Here is a 23,557-nt window from a genome sequence, read left to right as displayed (position 1 = left end):
TCAGAATTCAGATAATTAAATCAAGAAAGCAAAGATGACCAACAAAATCCCCAGATAAATGCTAGAGCAAACACCACCACGCAGCACTGTCACATGACTTGACATTTTGCAGATCCGCACAGAGAATACCAGGACACTAGAAAAGTCTCTCCATGGATATCCCTGCACCAGCACAATTATTCCCCCCTTCTCTTGGGCAAAGTGCACTGGTTCAGCAACACTCCCACTTTTTTTTAAATGCTGAAAGAGTCAATTGTTCTTTTAATGTCTAGAGGAGTCAGCAGAAGAGCAGAGCAAAGCAGCAGATCTACTTTTGGAATCAAGACTTGTGCTTTGGTGCTTTAACTCTGATCTGACCCTACAGAGCACTCTATACTACAATATAGGAAAATGAAATATAAATAAAGCCCTTTGTGATAAAATATGAAGCTCCATCATGCCTGTGTAATAACTTAGTAAAAATTATTCCAAGTTGTTACACAGATTATCTAAATGTTATACTATCATGTGATGAACACAATCAAGCTGAACAGACATTGCCAATTAGATTTACAGGACAACTGTCTGCTGTTACTGAGCCAGTCATCTAATGGGCTCCTCTAAGCTATAAGGTTTCTGTTATTAAAGCAGAGATTCTACTTTGGATACATGTCAAAATCAATGCAGTGGTTTCTTTGTCCTCGAGCTGTATTAACACCATCTCTGGGACTCATTTGCTCAGTAGTGGGAAGAAGGGACAGCAAGCCACTGAATGGAGCAACTGAGTCAAATTCAGGCTTCAGTGGGAGCCATGCCTACTTACAAGCAAGTTTGACATTGGTCCAGTATCTTTTCTTCTAGAAAAGCTTTTCTACTTTATAATGGGAAGTCTGCAGACTTCCCAATGCAACTTCAACGGAAAGCGTCCTTTTCTCCTACTGCGTTAGCGTGCTAGGCATTTACATGACCTGCCCTGACTCACATCTTTCCTGCAATTAAAACTAGAGACATCAAGATTACACGTTGACGTTGATTGGAAAGGCACAATTCCACTCCACCTTATATCTGAAAAAAGTTGGGGGTAATAAGCACAAACAAGCCTAATGCACATAACAGAACAATTACAGATAAATAAATCTCTTTAAAGATGCAATCATAGTAGATTACTTCACTCTTGCAGAATGAAACTCCAAGGATGCGTATACTGAAATTTTAAACAACCCTAACGGAATAGGCAATTGAAAGACCTGCCAAAGGGAACTGTACCTTGACAGTGACACTTGAATGCAAGGATAATATACTTCTAATAAGTGTTATGTGCACACACTGATAGAAACACTCACTTTCTCATACTCTTGGGCCCTGTAAAAATTACTAGCCAAATCTTACTCCTATTTGGTGCTGGATCTGAGCAACAGTGCTTAGCGAACGTATGTAAAAGTCTTGCTTGTCCTTCAGACGTTACATGCACAACACTTTCGGAAAAACAAGCCCCTTTAAAGCATCTCAAGTTGGCCACCCAAAAATCTGAGGCACCCAAGATCACTAGTCACTTCTGAAAATTTAGGCATCAAACTACATTTATGAAAATAAGTGAATCAGATGTCTAATAACTAGCCACTTAGACCTGGTTCTCTGATACAACAAGAAGCTACATCGAATAAGTCGGTCCAGGGGGTGTGTGTGTGTGAGGGTTTCGGCTGGGGGTGCGGGCTCTGGGGTGGGGATGCAGGAGGATGCTCCGGGCTGGGACTGAGGGGTTCGGAGGGCGGGAGTGGGATCAGGGCTCGGGCAGGGGGTTGGGGCACGGGAGGGGGTCGGGGTGCAGGCTCCGGGCAGCGCTTACCTCAAGCAGGTCCCGGAAGCAGCAGCATGTCCCTCCTCTTGCTCCTACCTGGAGGCGCGGCCAGGGAGCTCTGCACACTGCCCCGTCTGCAGGCGCTGCCCCCGCAGCTCCTATTGGCCGGGAACTGCAGCCAATGGGAGCTGCGGGGGCAGCGCCTGCAGACGGGGCAGCGCACAGAGCCCCCTGGCCGCGCCTAAACGTGGGAGCCAAAGGGGGGACATTCCACTGCTTCCGGGAGCCACAGCACGAATGCGCAGAGCAACCCCCAACCCCGATCCCCGGCTGGAGCATGGGAGCGGGGCAAGCCCCAGACCCTGCTCCCCAGCGGGAGTTCAATGGCTGGATTCAATCAGCTGGTGGGCTAGATGTCACCTACAGGCCGTAGTTTGCCCACCCCTGGTATAAGAAGTATGCCCCTGTCCCTTCCAAGAATGGGGACAGAAAGAATATTGCTGACAGGAATGTTAAGTACTTATCTTAAGAAAAGTAGAATGAAAATATTTTGAGCCACAAAACTTTGTTTTGTTTGCCAAGCAATATAATAAACAGGGTTTTAGTTGACTGAGTATTAAATTTTAAAGAATCACACATAAAACAAGATTGTAATTCTAAGTATAGTAAATAGGTTAAATGGAAGGCACAGAAATCCCTCACCAATTCCCTTTGCTTCCTTTTACAAAACTATTTCACCTACAAGGCCCTCTATCTTACAACACACTTAATTTGCATTTCTAGAGAAAAGTCACTGGTTAAACAAATGCCAGTGAACAAAATGGGCCCCAACAGCTGATGTAGGAGGCCTTTGAAACCTGCAACTTTGAAGCAGGGTTACTTTACAGATTCTTCCAATATGCTGAAGCGGAATCAGTTAGCAACATTGCTTCCCACCTAGATTTATATAGAGACAGCTACACACTTCTGCTCTGCTACTAATCCAATTTACCATGAGAAATTTTTATCTTCCCTTCCCAAAACTGAAAGGCAATTTTTCAAGGTAAAGTTTTCTATGGACAATGGTACAATGAGACTCTAGCAACATATTTCAAGAATTCTGGTATGTTTTCAAGTAATTCATAACAAACTTGCTAATATGCGGAGACATCACAATTGTCATTTACTGCCCCTCCTAACTGAACCTTCTAATGCTTCCGTGCTGGTTCTTCTGATTTACCGAGTCTAGCACAGCTTTTTTGCTGCTCCACTTCTGGAACCATCCCCAGAACAATACAAAGATCCTATGGATAAGGTTGCCACTATTTTCTGTTACTCATAAAAATAGGTATGTCTACACTGCAATACAAGACCTATGGCAAGGCCACGGCTGTCTCAGGTCAGCTCACTTGGGCTGGCAGGACTCGGGCTGCGGGGCTATAAAACTGCAGTATAGACGTTTGGGTGTGGACTGGAGCCTGGGCTCTGAGTCTCTGCAAGGGGGAATGTCTACACTGCAGTTTTATAGCCCCGCAGCCCGAGCCCGATGAGCCTGAGTCAGCTAACATGGACTCAGACTCGGTGCTGCAGGTGTAGACATACCCAATGAGTTTCACACTTATAAAATAGTACTAATGGTAGCTGGTGCATATGGAAACAAGCAACAACAAACCAAAGAGGAAACCGAAAAAGAAAATTTGAAGATATACACATTAAATGGTAATTTATGACAGTTGAAAGAATTACTTAAAATTTGATACTTTATCCTCACGATTTTCTGGGTAAACATGGCTCACACTGACTCTAGTTTTCATAATTTAAACCTTGATGTCCCAATCCTGCAATTGATAGCACACAAGCAGATTGCTGCATGGCCACAGTGCCCCAGTGAAGTCCATGGGGCTCAGCATGTGGGCAGACTTTTGTGCCATGCAATCAATTGCAGGATCATGGCCTTAATAACACAGTTTAATTTAGAAAGCAATCTGCATACACAGATCTTTTAAAACAGCGGTGGACTGAGTATTATATGTTATTTAAAAATTTGTGTGGAAATTTCAGAACCTGCCTGGTGGATAACTTATGCTCTTCAAACTCTCATACTTCACCAGAAGGAGGCCATGTCTACAGTACCACTTACGTCGACAAAATTTATGTTGCTCAGGGGTGTGAATAATCCACCCCCCCACGCAATATAAATTACGCCAGCATAAGCACTAGTGTGCACAGTGCTACGTCGGTGGGAGAGCTTCTCCCACTGACACAGCTACCGCTGCTCGTTGGGGGTTGATTACTTATGTTGACAGGAGAGCTCTCTCCCGTCAGCATAAAGCAGCTACACAAGAGATCTCAGAGCAGCATAGCTGCATCGCTAGAGCAGCGCCACCGGAAGCTGTCTAGTGTTGACATCACCAGAAGCATACCAAATTAAACTTTATATTTTAAAAACTGATAAGTTTTTAACAATTATAAACAAATGTTAAGAGAAAAAATAAAAGCCTTGTATGCTGAAATGTACAAGAAAACTTGTTAAAATTTCATGTAAATACACAGCACATTCTTTCTACCTGAAAAAGCTCAGAAATCCACTTGCTTTTACATACTGTACATTTTCTATGGCACTGTTTCAATCTGAAGAACAAGATCAAAACGAGCTTTATGCTTTTTCACAATGTAGCTATTTGAAAGCTAAAAAAAGGTCTTTGAGATGAATTAACTGGTTACTATGGCAATTGCCCATATGGATCTCCATGCATAAGGAGATGAGTGCCTTTAACAAGAGCTCAAAGCTTCTAGCAAGCATCCTCTATGAGTCCATACACCCTCACACTGCTGAGACAGAAAACTTAAAAAAGGGGTGTTGGCACCAACCACCCATCCATTTCCTTCCATTAATTCAGAAATCATGAACAAAATACTGAAGAAGTGAGGAAGGTGGATGGGAAGTGTGGATCCATATATGCAACCATCATGAAGAACCAGTTGCTATGGTAAGTAGCTTTTTTAACTTTCTGATAGCTACATTGTGCTAGAATCATAAGCCTATTGTGGGTAGGTTCTGTCATATAATTTTTTGTCAATTTGTTAAAATGTGAAATTGTAATTTCTATCTTCTATATAACCACGACTAATGGAGGGTTTAATTAAAGTGGTTCAGTAGGAGGTCTTGCATTTGATTAACATTTCAGAGGGAATAACTGAATAACATTTCCAAAATAAATGCCATGATCTATAACTGTGCAGATTCTCATTTAATATTATTTTGTAAGTCTGTTACAGGCCCAGCCACACATGTGACAGTTTAAGACAGAGATCAGCCTCAAGGGTTAAATATAAGGAGTTGTACGTCTTACCATAAGTTGCAAATGTTCTTCTCTGTTGTTCAAACATGAAATCATTGATGTGTGTTGGTTCTGCATATCCAGAAAGCATATTCCTAGGTGCAGCCATCTGCTGAGTCCTAAACGGGTTTTCTGGCCCAAACTGCATCAACAAAATTAAAAGTATTTAAAGGTTGTACACTATTCTAGAAGGAAATAGTTTCTTGCTAAGTATTTTGTAATCATCTATAACGTTCTAAAGGGCACGAACTGTGTGACTTTCAAGAAGGGCAGTACATAGCGGCTTTAGCTTACTTTCCCTTTATGACTACTGTAACTGAATATATGTCAGAATAATATTTGTACATTATATTATATACCAATTAGAATAGGAGTTTCTTTACGCATTAAGTAATTTTCTTGGTGGAGCTTCTTGCCCACAGCACTGTTGGCAAGGTCAAGTCAATAAAAAAAAATTACTCCACACGCAAAACCTCCCATTAAATAGGTAAATAATCCAAACATACAGAAGAAAACAGGAAAGAGGGAAGGGGAAGCTAAAACCACATAGTATTATCTTTTTTTGAAAGTCAAACCCTAGAGAACTGTTGTACCAATATGGAAATTGCCTTGTAAAAATCTTTATCACTCAAAATAAAAATGTGATAATATATCAGCAGGATCAGCTGCACAACTACAGAATATAGACAATTCATACACAAATGCACATCTGTTTTCTAAAGAAAGTGCAGTACTATACAATTTTATATTTGTGTATTGGTTAAGTGAAGTATCACATGGTTCACAGAGTTACATAGGAGAGTTTACAGAATTGGATATAGTGTCTAGTTACAGCAAAGTGATGAGTTGGGATGGAAGAGCTGAAATGCAAGAGCAGAAGTTTCTTTAGATCTGCATGGCAGATCTTGACTTGTATATTCTGCCCTATCTGAATGGATTTCCATGCAAGTCAATGGGCTCTCTCAAAATATGGAGAACAGAATATTCGAGTTGAGCGCCACTGTGTGGAGCACAAAGGAAGAGAATTTAGCCACTGTCAGAGTAAAAATAACTACCAACATTGATAAGCAGTGACACATGAATGTTTGCATAATAGTACATGTATTTATCACACACTATCATCACACACTTGAGCAGGTCTGACATTCCATCCAAGAGAAGGCAATGGTACACATAAGGGCCAGAAGTGTTTGTATGCATACACACTTCTGTGATGTGTCCAATAAACAAGCCCATTCTGGACTGGGCAAACAGAATGAAGCACAGGTAAGGCTCATCTAGATACTTACATACGAGTACAGATTAAGTATTCCCCATACATGGCAAGAGCACCAGTACTGAAATAGTGCAGAGCTGTCTCCCAATACTGTAACACGTCATGCTCATAGCACATGGATGTTCTTTTCCCATGTTATTCACTCCTCCCCAATTCCCAAGGAGAAATTAGAAACTGAATATTTTATCTGTATTTACCAAAGCAATCTCAAGCATTTTTTTAATGTAAAATTGACCACTACAAGTGATGCTACAGGTTTACTATGTTTTTAGTCGATTAAACTAGAAACTCTATGGTTGTAACTTTTAAGACACTAAACTATCATATCTTACAGAGGCTGCATATTCTTGCCTCAAAACAGTTGATAAACCCTTTTTGATTCGGCTTCATTTTACCTCTGAGAACTCAAACCGTACTACTTATTGGCCATACATACCAAAATTGGCTCAAGCTTTGCAAAAAAATAACTTCCAGCTCTGAGCAGCTGTGATTTCAAGACTGACAGCTGCATGTATTAAAGCTAAGTATATTACCTTTTATACATGTTGCTTATTCCCCAAGGTGCTTTCCTGTGCTGAATACCAATCTCAAGATTAAATTGTTTTTAAATGTAATAATTTGACACATTTTAGAGTGCAGATAATAGAATTAACCGAGCCTCCTCTTCCTTGAAAAAAGTTTCCTATTCTCTCCCCTGACTTAAAACCTATTTTTCTCATTTTTTTCTTATGAATTTCAAAAGGAGAGAGAATCATTTAATCCATTAGATTTTTTTTGTATACTCAATTCCCAGTCATATGCCAATAAAAGTCTTTAGTGCAGAATTCAAGTACGGATCAACAGAACCACTTCTGATTCTGTACTTGCTTGCCCATACCAAATCAGGCCATGAATCCAGTTTGTATGTTATATTGTCTCCAGCAATACCTAACACCTGATGCTTCAATGAAAAGAAAAAACACTCATAACTCACCAGCCAATTACACAATAATTACATAGGAAGAGAGATTTTAAGCACTGAAGCATAAGATTTGATTACCATTATCTTATCTTGAATATTACTAGTCATAAAATTATCCTGTCCTTTGAAGAAGAAAGGATGAAGCCATATTTTGATCAGATTCAGAGATGTGTTTCACATATGCAGCACCAAACGTACTCAGCAGGATTTACGCATGCTGAATGCAGCCCAGGATCAGCCCCTTAGGCTTGATCTCCTGTGGCAGTGGATTCCCCAAGTCGACAATATGCTGTGTAAAGAACTGTACTGGTTCTCAGTTTACTTCCCTATAATGCTCTTAGTCTCATCACGAGACAGAAGTTAACAATAAATAATTAATTTTCACTGTGATATTCCATTTTACATTCCCGGTCTTTCTAAAATTCTTGTTAGAGGCCTACAGCGCCGTTCTGTCTATAATTACAGGAAGGTGAGAGAACTGTGTAGACAGCTCTCGCTCTCTCTCTCTCCAGTCTCAGGGACTCCACCAGCAGTTCATCCCCCGCCTTAATTTTCTTTTCCAAGATGATAAAGAAGTAACTTTTCCTGAAGTCACCATGGACCAGATAGAGAAAGTATTTAATTAATAGGTGCAAATCAAGTGCCACACATTCACTATGACTTCTGTGCTTGCTGGCTCCAATCACAAAGCCTTGAACCTGTCCCACTTGAGACCACTTGGGTTTCTTAAATCAAACATCTATGCAAACCAACAGCCATAAATTGAGACAGTATTGTTGTCTATTTGGCCCACTTAAAGTGCAGATTGCGAGCTTTTGTTTAAAATAGCGTCTAGCTCACATTGTTGCACAATAAGTTTTCTAAACAAAGCATAACTGATGCAAAATTTATGCAGAGTTGTCTTCCAATCTGCAGACAGCCTTTATTTGTCTAAATGTGACATTAATTCTTATACTGTATCATAACACTAAGAGGTTTTCAAATAATTTATAAAATTATTTATACACAACTTGAAGGCTTAAACCATGTCTTTTAATCCTTCAGACAAATAGTTTGTAGGCTACTGAAAAACAGTTAAGATACAAAAACAGTTCAAGTTGTTTTGAAGAAGGTTAATTTTAACCCAAAAGAATTTTGTACACTGCATTCATTTGAAAAAATGAAAAATGATTGAAAATACTTGAGTTAAATATCATGACATGAATACTGCTTCTATTGGTAATACTGGGTTTTAGTTTTATACAAAACTATACCCATTTTCTATAACCTATAGATCTATACAACTTCTGGCAACTGCTCACTGATTAACATTATGAGTAGACATCAAAAGAACTGAGAAGACAGGACACTTCAGGATGTTCAGCCAGGTAATATCCTGTACTGGCTTCTTAACAGCACAATGCTCTACATTATTTGATTTCCACCTTTCCTACTCTATAGCAGGGATTGGCAACCTTTGGCCCGCAGCCCGCCAGGGTAAGGACCCTGGCGGGCCGGGCTGGTTTGTTTACCTGCCGCGTCCGCAGGTTCAGCCAATCGCAGCTCCCACTGGCTGCGGTTCGCCGCTCCAGGCCAATGGGGGCTGCGGGAAGCGGCACGGGCCGAGGGATGTGCTGGCCGCCATTTCCTGCAGCCCCCATTGGCCTGGAGTGGCGAACCGCGGCCAGTGGGAGCCACGATTGGCCGAACCTGCGGACACGGCAGGTAAACAAACCGGCCTGCCCCGCCAGGGTGCTTACCCTGGCGGGCCGCGGGCCAAAGGTTGCTGATCTCTGCTCTATAGTTTGGTAGAGAAGAGCTCTTACGATTCTTCTCTTAGAATAGCTTTAAAATAGTTTAAAGTTATATTACAAATGTACATGACATCCTCAGGGTACCTGTTTGTGTTATGTGGTGTCTTTCACAGTTCACCCAAGTTCTTATCTTTACTTTAAAGTCCAGAAGCTTGAGGCATCCCTGAATCTAGGGAGAACTTGAGGAACTCTATACATTTATATTTCAAGAGGACAGGCATTGCAATGTCTGAATTTCACATTAGAACAATTTTAACATGAAACATTCCTTTTAAGCCACATACATTTCTCAGTGGAATGCCAATTAATTTGGAAGACTAACATTTCTGGTTTTAATAAAAATCTTCTTACCTCTGGTGCAAACATGGTGTCGTAAGTGGGATTGTACTGAACTTCCTTGATTGCAGGATCGAGGTGGACTCCCGTCTCTACATCTTCCTGAAATACAGCAAAAGTGCTACTGAAATGTAACCAAAACTTCTCATATATAGCTAATCTAAAATACCAGATGCTAATTTGACTGTATGGGGCACAGTATGCTTTTTAAATTATACCTATGTAATTTTACTTTTAGTTCTGAAGAAAAAAAAATATCAGGAAAAGCTTGGCGAGAATTCTTATTCATCAGTTCGATGAAGAACAAAAGTCTGACAAGTTTTTAATTAAGGCTCAACTTTACCGGTAAAGTTGTAAGTGCAATTAAAAAAAACCACACCCAATTTTCTAACATCTGCCCCCCTATACCCATTAGCCTATTGGAGAAAAAGCAAAGTACCTTGGGAAAAACAAAACAGCGGGAGCTTGGGAAATGTTTTAGAAGATATTTCTGTAGATACAGGGTTATTAGGAATTCCCTCCATCTATTCATTCGCTTTCACATACACAGCGTATAAACAGAACCCTATGCAAACTATCTTCCCTCCCTGATGCAGATGTCTTTGTAAAGATGCCAGGTACCAAGAATCTCTGTTAGTCACTATGTTCCCCTATTTTTCCTTCACAGCTGCCAAAGATTTTATGAAGTGACCAGTGATTTGGTGCATAACTCAACATATACTTTAAAGGGGCCCAATTTTCATCCAGTGCTAAACATCCATCCTCTGAAAATCTGACATCTCAGTTGGGCACCCATATATTGAGGCATTAAAATCATGTATCACTTTTGAAAATCTTGGCCTCCATCCTCAACTCCACTTTGCATCATCCCTCCAAAGTCAGTCAACATTGCTTTTGAGCCAACGGTCTGGCTAAAGAGAGATTTTTTCACTCCCCCACATGGATGAAGTTATTCTATTTTATACAGGTACTTATACCACCCTCCTCACTGATAGTACCTGAGCACCTTCCAGTAATGCATTAAGCAACACACCTAGCATATTTCACATGTGGCTCATTCTTCATCCTCTCTCCAGGGGAAATATGTGTATGCAGTGTAATGTTTTGTTAGGTTTAATTTGTATGCTTACACTAAAAACATAGGAATATGCACATATATAAGAAGGGAAGGTAAAAGTAGTATGTGTTGCACTGGGATCAGAAGGTGGAGATGTTTAGGATAGTCCTTGATCCCTGTGAGTTCGTCCCACAATCTGGGACCTGCCCCCCAAAACACTCCATCTTCCTGCACAGAAAAGCTTTCCCTTATGCTCCAAAAGTCATTAACCGTGATCCACATCCTGGAGCTTTGGATGATCTTTTATGTATTCTGGACTCAGGCCATTGAGAACCTTGTAGAGAAGGACCAAGACCTCCACAGCTTGTGGTAGCCCATATTGCTGAGGAGATACACTGCTATGTTCTGTACTAGCTAAAGTTTTCTAAGGCCTGATGGCTTCATGCCCAGGTGTACTGCACTGGTGCATTCCAGCTAGGAAGTGGCAAAGGCATATATAAGCAAAGCCAGATGATCATCCATGAAGATGGGAGAGAGTCTCTTTCCAACCAGAGGTGGTAGAAAGCATTACCTGTAGATGCTGCTATGCTTCAACGAAACAAGGATGTACCATAGCTGTAAGCTTTTGTTGAACTGGGTACAAAAATCAAGTACTGAACTCCACTACCCCTTTATGATAATGGATTAGGTTATCAATGGACTGCTGGACCAGCCTTCCCTATTGACATTCTTGCCAAGGCCATAACCCTCAGCCTCCTAAATGGCAGGCCAGTAACTAAATACGACTAGGAAGTTTATCCATCCAGTGCTTTTGATTACTCTGGCATTCATTCAGTTTGGACAATGGGAAGATGCAAGGCAGACACCATATGGAACACACACGTCGCTGAACATGCTTCTGCTGCTACTGATGCACATTTTCTCCCATTCTGAAGGCATGCTGTAATAGGGCTTCTCTCCTTGGAAATCTACATAGGGATAGTTCTCGTGTTCAAGGCAGAAATATATAAATCTATTTTTATATACATACCTCTTCCCTCACTTCCATTGGTTGGGCCAAAAACGAATGCAACAATCTGTATTTTTGCCCCAGATTATAGCACGTTTTTCCAGTTTAGTTGAGGTCAGTTAGTATCAAGCTCACAGTCCACATACACACCTCTGATTAGAAGCCTGCTCATTTTGCCTCATCCTCCCTCTGTTTAAATAGATCACCACTGACCCTGAAAGCATGTAATATTTCCACCATAATATCTTGGAACCAGGTCCAGCATGCTCATCTTTAGGACATCTGTGTGGGAGGTGAACACCCTGGACGGAGTTGCTGTTCAAGTGAGGCTTCCTAGTCAACTGGCTGGCACAAATGGTTATCACCAGCCATGGGAAGCACTTTCTGCTAAAAAAAATAAAACAACCTATCTCTGCGGGTTGTTCTGATATGAAACTTCAGAACATAAAAGGATCAAGTAGACATGAGGAGAGTTAACAGTTTGCCTTTATCTCTCAAAATTAGATAAGCTGCCTGGGCCAGGGATCTATGTAAACCAAGACTAATTCATCCTTATGCATTATAATTGGTCAAATTCAGCCCTGGCATAAAAAGACTGAGAAGCAGGTGCCACTATTGTTTTCAATGAGAGTTGCATCTGCTTATATAAGCTGAATATCATCCAGTTAACACAACATACCTTTCTGATTCTTGGGCTAAAGGATAAGAAAGTCAAAGTGACAACATAGCCTTCTCTACACTTTTAATGCTTTTCATTATGCTTACTTTTTAAGGAAACCAGAAATGAAGTGTTTGTTGACTAGTCCTCTAGATTCCTGTGGAACGATGATAATCGAGATCTCTTAAGTTTTACACATTTTCCATCTGAGCATATACAGTTCTTCAAATGGATATTACCAACAAAAGATAGACTTCCCTTGAGAACTGTACTTAGGTTTTGCAAAACATCTTATTCTTTCTGAATACTTTTTCACTTTTGCCTGATTTGGATTTAGAAACAGAAATTATGTAATTTAGCCTTTATAAATTGCAAATTATTTAACGTGAACTAGAACAATGTTACTATGAGTGGCATATTGTACTCAGAGATGACATCTGACCAAGCTGATGCACTTGATCAGCTTACTCATAGGCTTGGATGAGAGCACACTGGCATCGACTCAATCCAAGTTGAGATTAAACTGGAAGGTCTGGAGATCCAGCCTAAAGAAAGAGATTTGACATCAGTTCCCTCAACTGGAGAGCAGGGTATGTGTGACAGGGGATATACCCATCTTGCTTTTTTTAAAGCATGAAACATTGCACCTGTGCTCCAGAATCTGCACTGGCTTCCAATTAGTTTATGGGTGCAATTTAAGATACTGTTTCAAAGCTCTAAAGTCTTAAATGGCCATGACTGCCTCCAAGATCACTTCTTCCCAACACTTTGTGATTTTACTCTGGGATAACGTACACAGATGGACTTACACCAGCAAACTATAGCGGAATAATTATTCTGATATAGCTGTGCTGGGAAATTTTCGTGTGTACACAAGCCACTAAGTATACATGCACCCACAGGATCAAATGGGTGTAGTTAAAAGAACAGAAAGAAAAAGCATACACTAGAATTTTAATTCTCCTTTATAAAAATCTCTCTTATATGAAGTATGCAAAGTTTGCTCTTTCAAACTACAGAATATAGCATATTACAGTATATATTTACTTAAAACTATTAGCTATTCACCAGCATGTAATGCCCACAGGAGCTATTCTTGCTAATTTAATGGCAGGTCAACAATAATGTATTTGCTTACATATTTAAGACTTAAAGGGTTTAAAATCTAGTTCTCTAAATCACGGAGGGAGGAAAGGGGAAAATCAGCATCTGTTTATGAAAGCAATTTAAATAACCTGCTTATAGAATAACTAGGACAATAAAAAAAACCCAAATATTTTCCTAATCAGGCAAGTATTTCTATTGTACTGCCTAATATTGGAATTGTAAGCCCAAACAGAAAGACTGTCTTTCATTAGACCTGCCTGATAAAAAATAATTCATACACAATCATTCCATGGCTCCTGCTTGAGCAGGCAGTGTTGCACTCAGACTGACTGACCTCATTCCTTTAATCACATGACCTTCCCAATTCACTGGCCCTGGATGACAACAGCTACCGGTACATTTGCAAGCCTGAGTTTTATATCCCATGCTCTTGACTAGGAACAGTATAATGGACACTAATCCATTCATTCAGCCACACACAAAGATACAAACAAAGCAACTACAATAGAACTGTACCAAAACAATTCCCTGAATGGTATTACTTACTTGCACATGAGATTGGGTTTTTCCTCTTACAGCTCCATGACCTAAAGAAGTTTCTGACAACCTTCTCAAATCATACCAAACAGTTTATGTTAACAGACCAACAAGCATCTCATCTCATTATTTCTTAGATGAAGATTAGGATCATTTATGTTATTTCTAAGGAAAATTCAATAAACTGATCAGACAACAAGATTTTGACAATTGTCTGAGACATTTGCAGACTTGTAATTACTTGATATTAAGCTGCCAGTTGCTTGCTATTCTTTAAATTTTAAGAGTCAAAGAAGCCTAGCCTTATAAAATGCCAAGAATTCTTCAGTTCTATTATTTGTATCCCCTTTCTTCTACCTGTTAAGTTCTTCTCTCAGCTATAGAATGGCACACAATAGATGACAGATTGTGATATGAAAGACAATCCTGAGGAGGATGACTATAGCAATTTTGGTTCCACTTTACTGTTTGCTGAAGAGTGCTGAGTCATTTGGAAGTCATACAATAAATTCATTCCCATACCACGACCTGTACATTCTTTGGATGTGAAAACTGCTGGTCCTTGAAATTGAAGCACATTCATTACAGTTCCACATTCCAACATCTCCATCTTTACTCATCATTCCATCAAGCAAACTATACTTTTGTGCACCAAGTGATAACCAGCCAGTACACCAGGGGTCGGCAACCTTTCAGAAGTGATGTGCCGAGTCTTCATTCATTCACTCTAATTTAAGGTTTTGCGTGCCAGTAATACATTTTAACATTTTTAGAAGGTCTCTTTCTATAAGTCTATAATATATAACTAAACTATTGTTGTATGTAAAGAAATAAGGTTTTTAAAATGTTTAAGAAGCTTCATTTAAAATTAAATTAAATTAAAATGCAGAGCCCCCCGGACTGGTGGCCAGGACCCGGGCAGTGTGAGTGCCACTGAAAATCAGCTTGCGTGCCATAGGTTGCCTAGCCCTGCAGTACACTGTTGAAGTGTGCCTGGTTTTCTCTCCTTTAGTCCATTTCACTTTTAGCTACCCATAAAGAAATTTGAAAATGTGTCCATAACTCCTCTTTATTTCCTTCTAGTGGTCTATTGCAAGTGAGATCTAGATCACATTAGCACATACACGCTTGGTATAGCAGAATGTATGCTCTTGGTACAGTATACTCTGAAATTTATAACCTGTGACTCTTGTGTTAGTTCTATGCTACACAATGCAAACTTATATCATTTGGCATTTCGTCAACATATTGTGCTGTATATGCTTTAATCTTCACAATACCACTATGAGACTAGCAAGTAACAGGGGCACGAATGGTTAGTCGGACTAAGACCACCAACAATGCTTCCTCTGTCAGCCCTTCTACAGACTATGTTCTATGTACAGTGTGACTCCTGTATAATTGCCATCTTCCATAATGGGGAAGAGAGGTGTCTAGTGAAACTAGAACTTCTTCATTCCTGGGAGGCTCCGGTGGCTGCAGTACACCTTGCAGTCAGCACAGGGTCCTCCTTCAGCCCCATCAGCTGTGCTTGCAGCATATGGGTCAAAGATAGCAAAAGAACCGGGTGCAGGGAAGGGATTCCAGGCCTTTGAGACACAATCACGTCAGCGACCCAGGGGCCCCATTCACACTTCACAGCGCCTTGCTGCTTCTACTTCTGCTTTTCTAGCAATGTCATAGCGACACATCATGAAACACTTAAACATTATAACTATGAAAACAATTTGACAATACAATAATAAAATAATAATAATAATAATAATAATAGAACACAAATAACGTACTCTAGCTGCTTAATTAAATATCACCACAACAAAAGAAAGTCTGCTGGATCTTTCATTCATGGGGCTGTGAGACAGTGACAGAAAAAAATCCTCAAATTAAACATAGCCCATGCCTGCAGGCATTATTCAGGTATCACTCCCACCAAAATAAGCTAGCTTCAGTAAGGACTGCAGGATTGGGCTCATAATTGACTAAGGAACAGTATCAGAAGATCATGTTCAGTGGTTTATATTAAGACTTCACAATCCTTTGATCCCATAGGAGGTTATAAAATTTTATCTTTAAATGCACAATACAATAATTTGGGCCAAATTCTGCCATCAGATGTTAATGCGTGGCTCCCAGTGAATTTGATGAGAGCTGTGCATGTACATCTGAAAGCAGAATTTGGCCCTTAAGCAACTTCTTACTAAGTTCTGGAGTAAATTGTGCGTTGTCTCTACATTAAACAGGGTGGATTTGATTTAAATCAAATCATGATTTAAGTCACTAATCAGAAAGACTCGATTTAATCATGGATTTCTACATAAAAGTGCACTCTTGATGGTTGTTACCAGCCTGAAGATCCTGCATGTTCAGACATGTTCCTTTCATAATCTTCAACGCAGCTTCCTCCTGAGAAGGAACACTTCTCTCATGATGTTGTTTCATTCGGGCAACCAGGCCTTGCATTTCTTTGTTGCACTGTTTGCATTTTGCACGGATACCTGTCTTAACCACAGGTAGAGGAACTTCATTAAAATATTCCCAAACTGGGTCTCTTTTACGGCCTGCTGCCATTATAGGTTTTCCCTTCTAGTGAGAGAATGGTATGGTAGATCTCAAATCAATGAAGGCCACACTCAGAAAGATCTCAAGACTTCTGGAATATGCTGCTCAAACAGTTTCACTTTTGTTTCTACTGCTTGTCCCTCCCTTCTCACATTTATCTCCAGACTTCTTCTCCTTGTCCAGATCTATTCCACCGCCAACAATCTTCTATTCATTGAACTTTTTGAAACTTTGCACTTTTAGAGAGAGGTAAGGGATTGACTCTGTGTACACAAATTTACAGAGGGACAACAGGGTTGAGGTCTGTTATTTCTCACCTCTTATTTATTTAAAAACATTTTTGCTGTTAACAAGCATGTTGTCTCTGGAGACACAAATCCACAGTTTGAGAACTGCAAAACTAAGCATCTCTGATGGTACACCACTACCTCGATATAACACGACTCGATATAACACGAATTCAGATATAACGCGGTAAAGCAGTGCTCGGGGGGGGGGAGGGCAGGGCTGCGCACTCTGGTGGATCAAAGCAAGTTCGATATAACGCGGTTTCACCTATAACGCGGTAAGATTTTTTGGCTCCCGAGGACAGCGTCATATCGAGGTAGAGATGTATCTTCTAGACTGAACACTGAGTCCCATTGGGTAGATAGAAAAATTAACCTAAATAATCTATACAGAAATTCCTGGAACCCCATAAAATTGGGTCCCTAATCCATGAACTATTAGAACTCGTTTACGAAACTTCTCAAACATTACATGAGTATACTGTCTCATACTATAGAATTAGAATTTATAATCCCTATTCCATGATGAGATATCTTTGACCTATAGTGTATCTTTAGATAGGTTTTTTCCTCAAAAAGCATTTTATCAAAAAAATCCGATTTAAATTAAAAAACTCAGATTTTATTTATTTTAAATAATTGATTTTTATCCACCCTGATATTAAACAACTTTTTACATTTTTGTTGTATGGTTTGGTCAATAAAACACAAAGTTTTCAGACCCTAGGATAGTTCAGCACTAACTAGCCAAGCAACTAACAAGGGCAGCCTGCTTTGTACAGGATTTATAATCAGCATTAGTTATCCATTAAAATTGAAGTGCAGTAAATGGAGACCCTATCCCATGGGTCACAAACTTAACAGCCCAGCAAGAAATATTAAGTGACATTCTTGTTCAATGAATTTAAACATCTCCTGCTGAGATTTATATGGTATTTGCAGTGAAGTCCAACGCAATACGGATTTGACAATGCGAGTTCTGAAGCAGTTTAAGTGTTTTGCTAGATTGGGCTAATCACATGAGTAGTCCCCGTGAAGTCAGTAGGACTGTTCATCTGCTGGACCTTAAGCACGTGCTTAAATGCTTTGGTGAATTAGGCTAGCGTGCTCTGCACCTTGCTGGATAAAGCCCTAGGTCTCCACTGTCCACAGGATATTCTATGCTCCATAAACCCAAAATAGTTTTAAATGTTGTATTTAAAAAACATTAAGTAAAGTACTCCTCACATAAACAGTCCCTTAAAATGACTATTGAAGCTTAGCATAGCCCCACAACATATGCTTAGCAGTTTTCTAGCTCATTAAGGAGGGATGGGATGGAAGGATACTGAAAGTAAAAGCAGAACAAATATGGTCAAAAGCTCAAACCGAAGAAACTAATTTTTTTCCAGATGGACAAGGATTATATTTTAAACACAGACTAGATTAAAATTATTGGAATGTGAACATTCGTATCAACTGCATAGATACATTCAAAATGGGATCAGTTTCTACAGTATTATTTTAATGCCTATGTGCATCCAAGTCTCATGTTCTTATTTTGAAGCAATGCTCTCTGCGCACCTGAATAATCCCCAAAACCTGACTGATAGCACCAGAAAAAAAATACCTTAAATTTCTGAAATAAACTACATGGAATCCTTCTGTTGGGATTCAGTTCTTCCTGATACTAATGTTGCACTAACAGCATGGACTTAGGAACATAGGAACTATCATACTGAAGCAGACCCAACATTTATTTAGTCCAGTATCCTGCCTCCGACTGTAGTTAATAAGAACATAAGAAAGGCCGTACTGGGTCAGACCAAAGGTCCATCTAGCCCAGTATCTGTCTACCGACAGTGGCCAATGCCAGGTGCCCCAGAGGGAGTGAACCTAACAGGCAATGATCAAGTGATCTCTCTCCTGCCATCCATCTCCATCCTCTGACGAACAGAGGCTAGGGACACCATTCTTACCCATCCTGGCTAATAGCCATTTATGGACTTAGCCACCATGAATTTATCCAGTCCCCTTTTAAACATTGTTATAGTCCTAGCCTTCACAACCTCCTCAGGTAAGGAGTTCCACAAGTTGACTGTGCGCTGCGTGAAGAAGAACTTCCTTTTATTTGTTTTAAACCTGCTGCCTATTAATTTCATTTGGTGACCCCTAGTTCTTGTATTATGGGAATAAGTAAATAACTTTTCCTTATCCACTTTCTCAACATCACTCATGATTTTATATACCTCTATCATGTCCCCCCTTAGTCTTCTCTTTTCCAAACTGAAGAGTCCTAGCCTCTTTAATCTTTCCTCATATGGGACCCTCTCTAAACCCTTAATCATTTTAGTTGCTCTTTTCTGAACCTTTTCTAGTGCTAGAATATCTTTTTTGAGGTGAGGAGACCACATCTGTACACAGTATTCGAGATGTGGGCGTACCATGGATTTATATAAGGGCAATAATATATTCTCAGTCTTATTCTCTATCCCCTTTTTAATGATTCCTAACATCCTGTTTGCTTTTTTGACCGCCTCTGCACACTGCGTGTGTTTAAAGAACTATCCACGATGACGCCAAGATATTTTTCCTGACTCGTTGTAGCTAAATTAGCCCCCATCATGTTGTATGTATAGTTGGGGTTATTTTTTCCAATGTGCATTACTTTACATTTATCCACATTAAATTTCATTTGCCATTTTGCTACCCAATCACTTAGTTTTGTGAGATCTTTTTGAAGTTCTTCACAATCTGCTTTGGTCTTAACTATCTTGAGTAGTTTAGTATCATCTGCAAACTTTGCCAGCTCACTGTTTACCCCTTTCTCCAGATCATTTATGAATAAATTGAATAGGATTGGTCCTAGGACTGACCCTTGGGGAACACCACTAGTTACCCCTCTCCATTCTGAGAATTTACCATTAATTCCTACCCTTTGTTCCCTGTCCTTTAACCAGGTCTCAATCCATGAAAGGACCTTCCCTTTTATCCCATGACAGCTTAATTTACGTAAGAGCCTTTGGTGAGGGACCTTGTCAAAGGCTTTCTGGAAATCTAAGTACACTATGTCCACCGGATCCCCCTTGTCCACATGTTTGTTGACCCCTTCAAAGAACTCTAATAGATTAGTAAGACACGATTTCCCTTTACAGAAACCATGTTGACTATTGCTCAAGAGTTTATGTTTTTCTATGTGTCTGACAATTTTGTTCTTTACTATTGTTTCAACTAATTTGCCCGGTACCGACGTTAGACTTACCGGTCTGTAATTGCCGGGATCACCCCTAGAGCCCTTTTTAAATATTGGCGTTACATTAGCTAACTTCCAGTCATTGGGTACCGAAGCCGATTTAAAGGACAGGTTACAAACCTTAGTTAATAGTTCCGCAACTTCACATTTGAGTTCTTTCAGAACTCTTGGGTGAATGCCATCTGGTCCCGGTGACTTGTTAATGTTGAGTTTATCAATTAATTCCAAAACCTCCTCTAGTGATACTTCAATCTGTGACAGTTCCTCAGATTTGTCACCTACAAAAGCCAGCTCAGGTTTGGGAATCTCCCTAACATCCTCAGCCGTGAAGACTGAAGCAAAGAATCCATTTAGTTTCTCCGCAATGACTTTATCATCTTTAAGCGCTCCTTTTGTATTTTCATCGTCAAGGGGCCCCACTGGTTGTTTAGCAGGCTTCCTGCTTCTGATGTACTTAAAAAACATTTTGTTATTACCTTTGGAGTTTTTGGCTAGCCGTTCTTCAAACTCCTCTTTGGCTTTTCTTATTACACTCTTGCACTTAAGTTGGCAGTGTTTGTGCTTTCTATTTGCCTCACTAGGATTTGACTTCCACTTTTTAAAGGAAGTCTTTTTATCTCTCACTGCTTCTTTTACATGGTTGTTAAGCCACGGTGGCCCTTTTTTAGTTCTTTTACTGTTTTTCTTAATTTGGGGTATACATTGAAGTTGAGCCTCTATTATGGTGTCTTTAAAAAGGGCCCACGCAACTTGCAGGGATTTCACTTTAGTCACTGTACCTTTTAACTTTTGTCTAACTAACCCCCTCATTTTTGTATAGTTCCCCCTTTTGAAATTAAAGGCCACAGTGTTGGGCAGTTGAGGTGTTCTTCCCACCACAGGGATGTTGAATGCTATTGTATTATGGTCACTATTTCCAAGCGGTCCCGCTATAGTTACCTCTTGGACCAGCTCCTGCGCTCCACTCAGGATTAAATCTAGAGTCGCCTCTCCCCTTGTGGGTTCCCGTACCAGCTGCTCCATGAAGCAGTCATTTAAAGTATCGAGAAATTTTATCTCTGCATTTCGTCCTGAAGTGAAATGTTCCCAGTCAATATGGGGATAATTGAAATCCCCCACTATTATTGGGTTCTTAATTTTGATAGCCTCTCTAATTTCCCTTAGCATTTCATCATCACTATTACTGTCCTGGTCAGGTGGTCGATAATAGATCCCTAATGTTATATTTTTACTAGAGCATGAAATTTCTATCCATAGAGACTCTATGGAACCTGTGGATTCGCTTAAGATTTTTACTTCATTTGAATCTACACTTTCTTTAACATATAGTGCCACTCCTCCCCCTGCACGGCCTGTTCTGTCCTTCCGATATATTTTGTACCCCGGAATGATTGTGTCCCATTGATTGCTCTCAGTCCACCAGGTTTCTGTGATGCCTATTATATCTATATCCTCCTTTATCACAAGGCACTCTAGTTCACCCATCTTATTATTTAGACTTCTGGCATTTGTGTACAAGCACTTTAAAAACTTGTCCCTGTTTATTAGCCTGCCTTTTTCTGATGTGCCAGATTCTTTTTTATGTGACTGTTTATCATCTGATCCGGCCCTTACATTATACTTTTCAGTCCTCTGCTCCTGACTATAACCTGGAGATTCTCTATCATCAGACTCTCCCCTAAGAGAAGTCTGTGTCCGATCCACACGCTCCTCTGCAGCAGTCGGCTTTCCCCCATCTCCTAGTTTAAAAACTGCTCTACAACCTTTTTAATGTTTAGTGCCAGCAGTCTGGTTCCACTTTGGTTTAGGTGGAGCCCATCTCTCCTGTATAGGCTAGCACTACAGAGAAAGATATAGGATAATATGCTCCCTACATTAAATCTTACTGTAATTTCCACTAGTTAGAAGTTGTCTTAAAACCTGAAGCAGGAGGTTTACTATCCCTTCCAAAACTGAATTCACCAGTTTCCTGGGGCATTGAGGTCCACAGTCTAATTACATGCTGTATGTAAAATATTTCCTTTTATCAATTTGAATACTCTGACGAAGCCATGTGTTAAGGATATTTGAAAGTAATACAAACATTCATGTCTTGTAAGAGACTTGGGATAGTCACCCTCTGGCTTGTATCCTGTGGCTACAGTTTTGATCACCAAAAAGAAATTACCGTATATACTCGTTCATTAGCCCGTTCGTTTATAAGCCGACCCCCCAAGATGGTTAGGTAAAAATAGCATAAACTGTATTACCCTTTCATAAACGGACCCTATATTTCAGGGGTTGGCAAACTTTGGCTCCTGGCCCGTTAGGGTAAGCCGCTAGCGGGCCTGGACATTTTGTTTACCTGGAGTGTTCACAGGCACGGAGCCCCTTAGCTCCCATTGGCTGGGAACGGCGAACCACGGCCACAGGGAGCTGAGGGGCTCGAGATAAACAAAATGACAATGTATTAGATATTCAATTCAATGATTCCATAGAGTTTAAAATCATCAAATTTTGGTGTAGGCCCGTTTATAAGCCGACCCCCGCTCTTTGATGCGTCCCTTTTTTACCAAAAATATTCGGCTTATGAACGAGTATATACGGTACTTAGTGAAGCTGAAAGGAATTTGAGAATAAAAATGTGTCAACTGACTTAAGTAACTTCTTTCACAAAGTGTCTAAAATAAAGATCTTGAATGCATGTTGGCCTCAACCTTCATACTAATAGGATTCATTATGACCAGTTTCCACAATATCTGCTAGCCTGAGGACTAAGTCTTATACCCAGATTAAAAGTACATGAGCCACTATGCCTCCTTACTCTCAAAGTCATACTTATTTGATTTTTATTATCACATCTTTTCCCACCAATAAATCAATTTGCTCCCACACAAAAAATAATAATAATCAGTGCTGACACTCTTCAATTGTGAAATATGCATCTTTCCCAGTTAATTTCTGGGCACCCACCAATGAATGAATTCTAGGCTCTTGTTGGTTCCACTCCCAATAAATACATTCTTGGCTTTCCCTCTCCCCAAATAAATGAAATGTATCCCAACTTCAACAATAACTGAAAAATAGGGCCCTTATATGCAAAGAGATATATTTGCTATGTTAAGCATTTTAATGACCTTTTCATACTCCTATATAAAATTTCATAAAATACTTTAATAGCCCACTTTTCTTTATTGTATATTTTATTTTTATAAATCACACCTGACTTTTTCAAGTAATTTTTAAAGAGGTCAGTGCACATTCCCACCATTTTTCCTTTTAAATAAAAATCTTCAATAAGATGCAAGACTCAGATGGATGTGTTTAATTCACTGCTACTTAAATTTCAATTTCAGTTCTATTTGCTAAGAGTAACAAAGCGCTGTTAACCTGAATTTGATGGGTTAGTTGTTATGGCTCGCCACTGATCGCATCCGACCAGAGGATTTATAGGTTCTTGTCCAATTCAGACTACAGAGTTCAAGAACTCAGAGAGTTCTATAATTGGGAGAGGACTCTTGGGGTGCTTGGCAAGAACACGTACACTGAGGACAATACCAAATTGATAAAACCTTTATTGAAATTAACATAAAAATAAGAAATGCAATGAAACATATAACTGCAAAACAGTAAAAGAATTCCAAAACATTGGTGGTAACATTTCTATTA

General features: G+C 39.8%; 1 protein-coding gene across 1 annotated transcript in view; it reads right to left on the bottom strand.

Moving 5' to 3' along the window:
• CDC40 (cell division cycle 40) overlaps positions 1 to 23,557 on the bottom strand; it is a 59,521-nt gene that overhangs the window by 30,713 nt on the left and 5,251 nt on the right. The window contains exons 2-3 of the mRNA XM_065400731.1: positions 9,479 to 9,565; positions 5,110 to 5,239 (exon numbers count right to left, since the gene is read on the bottom strand). Coding sequence (XP_065256803.1) covers positions 5,110 to 5,239; positions 9,479 to 9,565 — 217 coding nt within the window. The remainder of the gene's footprint in view (positions 1 to 5,109; positions 5,240 to 9,478; positions 9,566 to 23,557) is intronic.

Source organism: Emys orbicularis, chromosome 3 (genome assembly GCF_028017835.1).
Source record: "Emys orbicularis isolate rEmyOrb1 chromosome 3, rEmyOrb1.hap1, whole genome shotgun sequence".
Classification (NCBI taxonomy): domain Eukaryota; kingdom Metazoa; phylum Chordata; order Testudines; family Emydidae; genus Emys; species Emys orbicularis.
This window is presented reverse-complemented; position numbering and strand designations above follow the sequence as displayed.